The 11,740-nt window shown below is 38.7% G+C and overlaps 2 protein-coding genes across 2 annotated transcripts in view; one reads left to right on the plus strand and one right to left on the minus strand.

Annotated features, from left to right (window-relative positions):
- The window catches only part of PLCZ1 (phospholipase C zeta 1), a 60,486-nt gene extending 55,461 nt beyond the window's left edge, over nt 1–5,025 (minus strand). The window contains exons 1-3 of the mRNA XM_009671934.2: nt 5,012–5,025; nt 4,340–4,463; nt 546–780 (exon numbers count right to left, since the gene is read on the minus strand). Of these exons, the coding sequence (XP_009670229.1) occupies nt 546–780; nt 4,340–4,463; nt 5,012–5,025 (373 nt within the window). The remainder of the gene's footprint in view (nt 1–545; nt 781–4,339; nt 4,464–5,011) is intronic.
- Nucleotides 5,024–6,214, plus strand: CAPZA3 (capping actin protein of muscle Z-line subunit alpha 3). Its single transcript, XM_068935328.1, is given in 1 exon segment — nt 5,024–6,214. A coding segment is annotated over 1 exon segment (1,191 nt).
- The last annotated feature ends 5,526 nt before the right edge of the window (nt 6,215–11,740 follow it).

Here is an 11,740-nt window from a genome sequence, read left to right on the forward strand (position 1 = left end):
CTAAACAGACAGCTTGCTAACAAACCACAATTTCTATTTTTTTCTTTATGATCCAGCATTTATACTCCTTTAATTAATTAACCAAAATGATTTTTGAACATTTAGCTAAATCTAAAAATTCAGTCTGGCTTCCTAAGAATGGCCATTCATATGTCTTAGTGGGCATTAAGTTTTAATGCAGTTTATATCAGCTCATCTTACTCTGTGAAACCTGCATTTTGTTTGAAGCAATCCACCTGTAGGTTCTGGACCAGTCTATTGCAGCAAGGAGTGAGAATGACTGATGTGGAAGTAATGTGCTACCATTAAGCAATATACAGTATAAATCCATGATGCTTATAGTGGTTTCTTATATTATCACATCCTTAGCATTTAAAGATCTAAATCTTAAAAAAGCTAGCATTTTGTATACAGTCTTACAATCAATATTATACATTAATTTTTTTTAAATGTCCATTTGTATAATCAGATGAGTATTTGGAAAATGCAGTAACTGTCAGAACCACGGTAAGTAACTTAAAATCCAGTACTTAAACTATACATACCTTCTTCAATGGGTTCATATTTTGAAATAATTTCTAAGGCAGTTGTTTCATTCGCTTCTGTTTCAAATTGTTCTCTTTTGAGGAATGCGATGAGTTCAGTGTCAGCTAGAATTTTGTGGTTTGGAGAATAAGTGCAGAAAAGTTCATGAAATTCAGTTCTGTGTACAATAGTTCGATAAATTGCCCTGAAGTCTTCTATGTTAATAGTTGGTACCTTCCGTTTGTCAACTGTTTTCTGGAGCGGGGAGAGGGGACAAAATTCAAAACAGTCATTACAAAGACATGCAAAGATTCAAAGGCAGATGAACAATAGTCTACTAAAACTTATCATAAGAGCTAAAGAGCTTCTATATGCAACTTTTAAGATTTAACCTTGTGGTTAAAAATATTTTATATGAATTAAAAAGCATTGTATGACATAATCAGCATCCAGGCAATTACTGTACACATATATAATGCAGATACAGTATTAAAGCACATTATATAATACAGCACTGAAATATAATGCAGTTTAATAAAATTCGCAGCATAAGAATTATGTCAATCCAACAGCAACTTAAACCATATTGATAATACTTTCAGTTAAATTTATGTACAATATACAGCAAACATTAATATCAAAAATGAAATAAAGATGACCAAATTATCATGAGATCCAGGCCATTCAGTATGTCATATAGAAGCACTATTAAGTTTGGAGAAAAGATACTGTATGTACCTATGATATTACATACCATTCTTAACAAACCAGAATGTTTAATTTGGACAAATTATTCACACATGCAGAATTCTTAAAACATAAGCTTGTTTTCATAAATAGAGCTCACAAAGTGCTAGCATATTGATTAATTTCAGTGTTTGAATATAAAAAGCTACTAGAAAAATCAAAAGAGTGAAAGAACCTGAGCAGAATACAGTTTGTTACTATTTCTGGCATGTACATTTTTCCTCAGGCTTGACAGTGTTATCTATCCATTAAAAATTTCTACATAAAATATGTATTTGTGCATACAAAATGTAGATGTTTCTAACAGTGTAGCTTGTGTTGTTCTTAGAAGTTGCCAAATTAAAGAGAAACTTTGGGAATTTACTGGGAAAATCATGTGCAAAGATCATAAATAAATACCATTCCATTGCCCCACCAATTGTCCCTGCAGGCTAAGCAAAATCCATAATTATCGAACTCTTTAGACTGAGACTACCAAGAAGGATAGATTTTAGCATCTAATAGCATGGCACTAACAGCAGTTAACAGCCTGCCCTTCCCCACCAAGAATTTCCGTTAAGTGCCCTACTTGGCCTCTGGCTGCTGTTTGGTGAAGATTTTTGTTTACTACTAGACTGGTTTGGAAGAAACACCCTAAAGAGCAAAGGACTAATGTTACATTATCAGGGTCTTCTTACACAGTATAGTTCCTAGTAACAGATGTCTGAAAGAGTACAACCATAAAAGCAAAAATATATTAGATTACCAAAACCAGAACAAATGTAAGTCTCATGGGGAGCTCTAACTAAGCAATTTTACAAATCAGTATTTAAGTATTTCCTTGGAGTTTATTTAAGAGAAATTTAATGATCATTGTTAACTAAAATCACCAGCAAGAAATAATTCAATACAAACACTAATAATACATTTTCATTATTGCTTGAGAAATCCTAAGTCTAAGGTTGCTATCTTCAATCTATTTTCAATGTCCTTAAGAATATGCAAATTTATCCGTATCTGCAAAACAGAAAAAGAAAATATCTACTCATTTTGGAACTAAGGTAGTCTATCAGGACTCAGGAGACCTTTACTTGGTTATTGGCACAAAGTGAAGTTGGGCAAAAAATTAAATTTTCTATCTCAGTTTCTCATTACTGAAATGCAGACAATACTACTACTCAGCGGCACTTTGAAATTAGTGTTATAGGGATCATGTAAATATAAAAAAGATCATTCTAAGTTTTTGTTGGGAGATCTATATATATATTTTTTTTTTTTTAAATCAATGCATATCAACTCTTTGCTATTCAGGAAAAAAAGTATTTTGACAAAAACTTTGCCTTTGAGATAAAGTATATGAAAATGCACTATTCCTTTAAAAACTTAATTTTCCTAGTTCTGATATTTTCAGAAGGAGCATTACAGAAAACAAACTATAATAGAATAAACAAAACAAAAAAGTAGGTTCTTTAAAAACTATGTGTATGGATTTTAGTCATATATAACCATGCGATTAACTATCGATGTATAGTTAGTGAGAATGATGGTGGTAAGATATCCTTTCAAATTACTTATGATTTTTACATACTATTATACTAATGAACAATTTTAGACAAGAAACAATCAATCAGAATACTCAAGTCTCCCTCAAAAAGCGAAGAATGGTTAGCAGCGCTGTTAAGAATACCTAGATCAGACTGCTGAGTATAATATATTGCTAAACATAGCTAGATCAGACCTGTTCTGTGCAGGTCAGTTCCTCAAAAAACTATTCTCTTCTATATTCAGAACTGATCATCTCTCTAAAATTTCTCTCTGAAAGCAAAGTCAGTGGAAAATATAGAAAATGATAAAGAGTTTCAAGTTCTCGTGAGATTCTCAAGACTGGCAGTTCTCTCTGTGCAGCGCAAGAGGTTGAAAAAGTCACAGACAGCAGCCCTCACATTTAAAAAGGACTGAGCTCACACAACTATTTTTACTTCGGTAAAAGAAGGCAGAGAACAAGGAGAGAGAAACAAGACAGAATGGGGAAATACTAATGTTTTCCTCTGCAGCCTGCCTATCAGCATGACATGATCTAAGCGTTTCTGACTTTCCATAGCTTAATCTCCTCTACTAAACCTGTACAAGATTAGCTAACTGGTTAAAATTTCTCAAGGAAGGCAAATACATAGCCACATAGCTTCATTTCTTTAGGAAAACAGTTTAAATACATACATACATATATACACACACACACACACCCCTATTTTTGGTAAAAATGAGTGAGAAATAAAAATCATACATCTTCCTTTGAATAATTACAAAAGGAGACTTGAAGAACACAAAATCCCAGAATGCCCAAAGGCACTATATTTTGTAATGTTTGCTCACTGGGCTTACATCCACCTGATGGTAGTTTGCTAGCCTACACTAAATTAACTTAGAAAATCTAATTTCTAGTTGTACAATGTAGCCTACCTAGAAATATCTGAAAAAGTTGCCAGATCTCAAGACCTACCACAGGGGCTGGAATGGCATTCCCATGCCTCCAGGCATGCCTCATGATTATATCGCAACAGTGCAAAACTGAATTAAAAAGACTCACTAGGTTCATGTTGACTCCAAGGAGAAGCAAATCAGATATTGCCATATTGTATTGCTGGCAGCAGGACGGTTAAGAAAGGTAGTGAAGTTAGGAAGTCACTCAAATAGCTCTAAATGGCATCAGACAAGACTCATTAGCTTGCTCGTAATATCAGCAGCAGGAAGGAGGCAGACACAGCTGCATGGGATGAAGCCAGAAAATCTTCAATTTTCTCAAGTGAAGCCTCGTTACAAAAAGGTTGGGAATCAAGGCCTGAATATTTTCCATCATCATACACTGTTCTGATAGGCTAAAGTGATGGTGTTAATGCAACCGCTCAGTTACCTGTTTTACACAGAAATAAAAGACCTGGATGAGGCACATTGACTGCTGATTTTTCACAACCTACTAGAATGAGATTGCAGGTTCTAAAAACCTGCAATTAAAAAAACTGCAAATATAAGGTCTTTGTGCAACTGGCCTTCTAAATATATTAAATTGATTAATTTCTATATTCCTCACCTTAAAAACATGTTTTACATGAATGAAATCAAAAGCGATTTGGAGTTTATCCAGCAGCTTCATCGTACTGTCTAAATCAATCTTCCCGTTTCTGAACTCATGCTGAATGATGGACAAAAACCACGTGCGAGAGAGATCAGGCTAAGGAAACTTCTGACCCAGCTCAGTGCCTTTTAAAATGGGCAGTGGGAAAAAAACCTAAAAAGCTTGCACTTTTTTTCCCTTCTCATACCCTTGAACCTCCTTGTCTTCTGATTTCTGCTAACAGAGCAGGCTCTGGGGTGCACAGAAAAGCAGGTTTGCCCCCTGCCCGGAGCCTCTGAGGGCAAAGGTGGCAAAACAGGGAAAGGCGAAGGGAGGGCGTAAAGGAAAAACGAGGGCAGCCAGGGGTGAAGAAGGGCATGCAGAGGAAGGAGGGAAGTGCGGAGGGCTGGCCGGGCAGGCTGAGCGTGGATGGAGGAGCTGCGGGCGCAGCAGCCCATAACGAGCAGCAAGGAGGCAAGGGGGCAGCAGTGTCCGGCCCCATATCCTCCTGGCCAGGCTCCTCTGCCCCTTTCCTGGTGGTGTGCTCCCAGGCACAGGGGCTGCCCGTGGGCCTCGGGGCAGGCAGGCATGAGGCCCTGGCAGCACACGGTGGAGGAAAGCCGAGGAGGAGGAGGAGGAGGAGGATATCTGTTCTCTTCCATGGCGGCTCCGCATCACCTGCTCCGGTCCCCTCACTGCGGTGGCGTCGGCAAAGCGTGGTGGGACATCACCTCGGCTCCCTCCGGTTCCCTGTGGGGCCTTTCCCCTGCCCCCTTGCCCCAGCACCCACCCCCCGCCCCGGCCCCCCAGCTCCCGCTGCCCCCCTCGGGCTCTGGGCGCCACCACTGCTGTGAGGTCACAAAGGGCCGCCATCTCGCTCTGCCTGGCCACCATCTTGCGCTGTCTTCATTGCCACGAGGTGCCTTGCCCCCCTCTCCCCACTCTTCAGTGAGCCCCAGCATGCACCCAGGGCGGGGGCCGGCGCCGGAGCAGGCGCCTCTGGTTTGCAGCCTGCTGCATCAGGCCCCTCCTGGAGAGTTCACCCAGGTGGTCCAGGACCTCCAGGCGCTGGTGCGCGACCAGGAGCTGCTGAGGCGTGAGGCCACCCGTGCCTGGGCCCGGCACAACAAGAGCCACTTCCCCCCAGCCCGAATAAACGGGCACACCGTGCTCGTGACCCGCTACAACGATTTAGGAGGAAACCGCTTCTTTGACCCGCAGGACAAACTATCTTTTGCGTTTGACCACCTGAGTGGGCTGGCCGGCCAGTACCAGCTTCATGACGTGCTGCTGGATGAGGGGGAGCTGTGGAGAGGGGCCCTCCAGAAGGGCCTGGCAGCGTACGTGAGCTGCCACTTCCCCGCAGGCAACTGCTCCGTCTTCCGAAAAAACGTGAGGGAGACGCAGATCTTTGTGGCCTGCATTGAGGCTCACCACTACCAGCCGTCGGGATACTGGAATGGCCTCTGGAAGTCCGACTGGACCCTGGCCCTGACTCCAGCCACCACTCAGGTTACGGGGATCTTCTTCCTCCAAATGCACTACTTCAACGGTGCCAACCTCCACGTAACTGTCAGTAAGTCTGTGAGTGAACCGCTGAAGGTGATAGACCGAAGTCAGCTTGCCATCGATTTTGTGAAATTTGTGAAAGCTGAGGACACCAAGCTGCACGTCGCCATTCTGGAGAACATGCAGGCCTTGTCGGAGGACATATGGGGGAAAAATCTGCGGAGGAAACTCCCTATCACTCGCACTTTTATAAACTGGAACAGACTGTTGAATGAGCAGCGTCTGTAGGCCAATGCCTCCAGCACAGAAGTACCCCTATGCCTACTGAAATGCACTATTTGATATGGTGGTCTAAATGAAAAATAAAAAGAAGAAGAAGAAGAAGAAACAGGGGAGTCATTTAATTCATTTATTTCGGGATAACTCAGGAGAGTGCAGAAGCTGTCGTCATTGCATCGCCACTTCGAAAATAATTCAGATCTGTAGAGACTGAAAGTCATTTCCTGTTTGGATTTTCTTCATGTATGTTCTTTTCAGATGCATCTAGAGGTACTAGTAACGGTCACCATCACAGGCAGTATGGTAATGTAGACAAACCGGCAAGGAAACGCCTACGTTCCTTTGTAATTTTCTTCAATCTTATATACGCTTATTTAATTTCATAATATCTGTAGTGCTTGTTATAAGGAAACTGGTAAGGAAGGATGGCAAAGATACTGGGATACTATTACTAGTTTTTTTTTAATGAGACTGAAACCCAAGAAGTTTGGCCTTCAGGCTTTGCTGAGGCATCTCTATATATGCAGGGGATATCTCTAATGGAGTCACGTGAAAACAGGGAGATCAGTGCACAGGACGAGTACATTTATTACAGCTAGCACAGAAAATATGTTAGGACTAACTAGGCACATAGGTTGGTCCTTGCCTGTCTCATTTCAAAATAAAAAGAATAAAGGAATAAAAGCCATTTCCCTTTTCCTGGTTCGTGCCAGAATTGTAAGTGAATATTACAAATACCAAAGAGAATATAAATGTTCTATTCACAATTTCTTAATACGAAACAATAATGTATGTTCATGTATTGTTATTATAGTGGTACCTGAACAACCAGTTGATCCTATTCTGCAAAAGCTGCTATAAAGATATAAGAGTTTCTACCTAGAAAAGTCACAGCTCTAAGGAGAAAAAATGGTAGGAAGGACAGAGCCGGCAGGGAAGGAGAGGGGCATGGAGCACTTTAGAGTTGCGCAAAAGTATTGCAGCTAGCTCCTTGCAAGCCAGCTCAGGTAACAGAAGCGGTAATGCTACCTCCGCAGGTCATTTTCACAGTTAGCGGCCAGGCTTAGTAGCTTGGGTGCTTACTGGCAAAAGCTAGTTTGTTTAGCTTTGGTGTGTGGACACAATCAGTTTCACAAGCAGGTACTTTAGCAACACTTTGTGTTTTTCAAACAATGACAGTGTCATTTTGCAAATATGATTTATCACTATAAATTAAATGCCTAGCACGCTTGCTGTTTTCTCTAGACATATCTTTTGATTTAGAGTTTTATTAGAAACAAGGCTTAATTTGAAGCAGTTTTGTAAGCACCAAGCTTTCTAAAAATATTGAAATGAAATTTTAAATACTGTTCTTACAAATGTTGTTTGTTAATGTAAACACAACATTTCACTTTTATTTGCCACAGCTAATAGTAATTATCTTGTGATCTGGATTCAGCATGCCCTTTTGCTAATACTCGTCATTGAGACTGTAGTTGCAATGCTCACGCTGGCCATGATTGCTTTCATTGTCTTTTGTTTTTTTTAAAATGGAGTAGAGGACTACTTGTTTTGGTTGTGTTACGGTATACTTGTTTGGTTATATACTTGTTTGGCATTGTTATGATTTGGGGGATAACAAATAAGGTGTGAAAATGTCACCTTCAGCTTACTCTTCCAACACAAAATGAAGATTTTGCTTCTGTACTCATACCTAATTTAGGAGGTTCCTTATTTTATACACCTGGACATGACAATTAATTACCCAATGACAAAAAAAAAAACAATGACAAAAAAGGTATCCAATATAAAACCCATCATTCTACATCATTCTATATTGTTGATGATGAAGTTATGAACTTACTCCTTTATAAAGCCCTATTGCAGAAGAAAGAATTGTCATGTTGTCAATATTTGAATACAACTGCAATAAACGAAATATTTCCATTAATATATACTGAATTTCTTCAAATTTGCACTGACTAGACCACATTTTTCATCTGAATTGTTTATCTTTATGGTCACCCAACACAAGGAGCCTGTTCTGTGCTAATTTTTGGGCAGAACGGTGTTCATTATATAAGGTTTCCTTTCCGCAAGCAGAAAGCAGACTGCTGCCCTCATGAAAATGTCCCTTGACAGATGCCCATTTGTCAGAGAACCTGCACTATGGACTTGAAGAGGGAGAAGGATGGAGCATGGAGAGCAATCTCTGTACTCCTTTGGTATGCACAGAAAGCCGTATTACCTATGGGTCATTCTCTTTTCACCTCACAGCTGCTACTGGGATCCATCCAATAGCAGCCCAGCTTTTTTAGTGCCTATGCTGCTGCTGGAGACTATTCAATGATCAATCAGCTGACATTGCATGTTATTTATTTGAATATGTGATTATTTCTTTATAGAAAATAATTTTATTAAAATGTAATACACCCCAGGGCTCCTATAATGAGGTAGCCTGTTGTGAATGTAGTTCGTGTATGCACTGCAGAATGGGTGATGAAGTTTTTAGTATAAATTTAAGTGCTAACAAAAACAGGGACATAACACTAGAAATTCTGGATTGTGGAAAAGCACTTTATTCGAACACAAACACTGAACACGAACTAGCAGTAAGAGATCATGGAAAAAGACTAAGCAATTAAATTGTTTTCAGTATAGATATTCAGTATCCACATTTATTCCACCATATCCGTCTCTTATGAGACGCAAATATATGACATTCTACAATATACTGTTCTGTTAAATTCAATTCTTCCTTCCTTAGGGTGCAGTCTCTATAAGACAAAGCTGTAGCAAGGAGTGAAAGAATAAAAACATTTTAATATTGTAGTGTCAGGTAGTGAACCCATTTGTCTATCTTCCCTGTCAGTCTACTATCTACGAACTTTCCATCTTCCTTGAATTTCCTTTCTCTCTAAGAGAGGGAATCTGTGATACCAGGATCTGCAGGGAATGCTGCTCAGCGGGACAGAGCAGAGTCAAGGTTCTGATTTGGCTGAAAATGCTTACTCATTCCTTGCAAGGCTTATGAAATGTATCTGGAAAACATAAAGACAATATAGGCTTTATTGATTATTTCCACGCTCTCCATGATGAGTTTGATTTTTTTGTATTTGGAAAGGTGGAATTTGGGGAGGAATAGCCATTATTAGAAGAAAGCTAAGTTGCAGTGCTCTATTTACTTAACTTCTACATATAAGTTTTTGTGACTGCTTAAGTTTGAGATTTAGTGGCAACTTGTTACTCTTTTGCCTTTACTGAAATTTTTTATATAGGGAATACATTCCAACTTAAATTATCTTTATTCCTGACGTCCTCCTCCTTTTTTGTCTGCTGCTATGCAAACTACTCACATTGTTATAGCTTCCTGTCAATCCTTCCTTTTTAATTGGCATTACTACCCTATATTTTAAGAAACAGAGACTAGGTATACGAAACTAAAATGAAAGTTGAAGTTTTCAGATTGTAACTTACAATAGCTTTCTACAGCAGACTGGAGTGTAGCAAACCTGGAACTGGATCTCTGATTTATTTACAAGCATAACTATGTATTGTTGGAGATTTGCTTTCTACCTGCAAAAATACATTATCAAGCAGCTTTCTGTAGTGCGCTTCCAACTTTGCTTTCCCCTTCCCCTTTTCTTTGGTAGTTACCGAGGAGCCGCAGTTATTTACCTCAAAGGAGAAGATCATTCACTTACTCAGTTCAGGAATGTGTTACATTTACACAATGAGATGCAATTCTCTTTGAACATAAAATGTGAAATGTATTTAAACTCTGCTCTTCCACCTACATGCTTGCAGCCTCATTGGAATTATAGAGTTGGTACAGATGTACCTGAGCCAATTTGGCTCAAATTTTTGATTTCTGAAAATAATTGTGTATCTACCATTAATTGTTGCTGCAAAGAAAATTACCATTTTTATTACACCAATAACATTAGAGTTTAGTTTAGACTTCATTAGCAGCTTCTAGCTGCGCTAAAGTTGGATGAAAGTGAACATTTGATATCAGTATTTGAATTGGATAGTTAATGTTATAAACTTTGCTTCATGTTCTGCTAGTACTGCAGCAGGTAGAAAACCTATCGAAATGAGGACACATGTTAGCAAAACGACTTTCACCTAGCAGAGTTCCAGAAACACCAGCTGTAACTGAAACATATGTCATCATTTCATTTTCAAATAGTCATATTAAATTAAAAGCAATTTTCTTTTTAGTTTCAGAACAGATGAACAAAGCTTTAGCAGGCACTAAAGATTCAGGTTACTTATTGACACCACGCCTGCAGAAGGAAAGACATGTTACTCAATAGCACTGATTAATGGAATAAATTCATGTTTTCTCTGTTGCATTCTCCAAAAATGGGTATTAATTCTTTCTCTGTCTCCTTTATCAAATGAGAAAGACAATATTTAAAAGAAATCCTACTTGGACATTTTCCAGGGTGCAATCTGTATTAAAATCTCCTCTGTAGTCCTCACTCCCTACTATCAAGTTGTGGAGAAGGAAAAACATAGCTATTGAATGGTCCTGAAAGAGCAGAAATAAAAGTGAAGGAAATACGACGACTGTGATGCCAAATATCTTTCTCTGATTTCAAATAATTAATACATTAATGCTCCAGTTAGAGTAAGACTAAATGCAATGAATTTTTTTCCTTTCTAAAGTCAGAATGGTTTAATATGTTCAAAAAATCTGAAAAATGTGGATTCCTTACACTCAAAATGCAAAATATTTTCCAAGTCTATATCAGTACGCCACAATTACAGAAATAGTGAGTTTTATTATTCATTTTCGATAAAGCTTTGGAGTTATTAAAAAAAAGCAGAGTGGTTTCAAAGATTTGCAATAAACTATTATTCAAAGCACGATATCCTGGGATTCTGCACTGTTACAAGAGGTATTTGTTGTAGTAAGACTAAGGAATTATAGTCATACAAAATTTAAGGAATAAGGGATCTATTAATAAATAAAACATGACCCAGGTTATATTAGATCACTTATGTAGCAGATTAGCTTTGAAAGGAACAGGTACTATTAGGCATCCTATAAATTCATAATGTGAAAATATTCTGGGATCCTAATAAGAGGATCTGGAAGGGAGGGGGAGTTAATAATATTCTTCATGTAACACATTTGGAAGAAAAGGGAATGTGCTCTCTGCAGGCATAGGCATTTTGGTCCTGAATCTTTCTACATAGTTAAGGTCTATATTTCCAATTTGTTTACTAAGGAACATTTCAGCACTTATATATACTCCTTCTTAGTTTGGTAACATTCATAACTGTTGTGTTGCTAACAAAAGCAGCTGAGAGCCTTTTTAAGTATTCCCTTATAACTGGAAGGCTAAAAATTTGAAGTCTGCATGGCAGTTGTCGTACCCATCTTTTCAGAGTATGCTGATTGTAATAAAACATTAGAATCTTAAAATACAGATTGCAGATCAGAGATGTATAGGGCTCTAACTATGTATTCACCAGAATTGCATCTGAGATAGATGTCTCTCCTTCTTAGGGGAATGGAAGCCCAGTGTCTAACATGATATTAGAGGAGAACTAGCAAGCTGGAACAGGAGGGATGAAGAAAAGAACATACGTGGAAAG

This window comes from Struthio camelus, chromosome 1 (genome assembly GCF_040807025.1).
Source record: "Struthio camelus isolate bStrCam1 chromosome 1, bStrCam1.hap1, whole genome shotgun sequence".
Classification (NCBI taxonomy): Eukaryota; Metazoa; Chordata; class Aves; order Struthioniformes; family Struthionidae; genus Struthio; species Struthio camelus.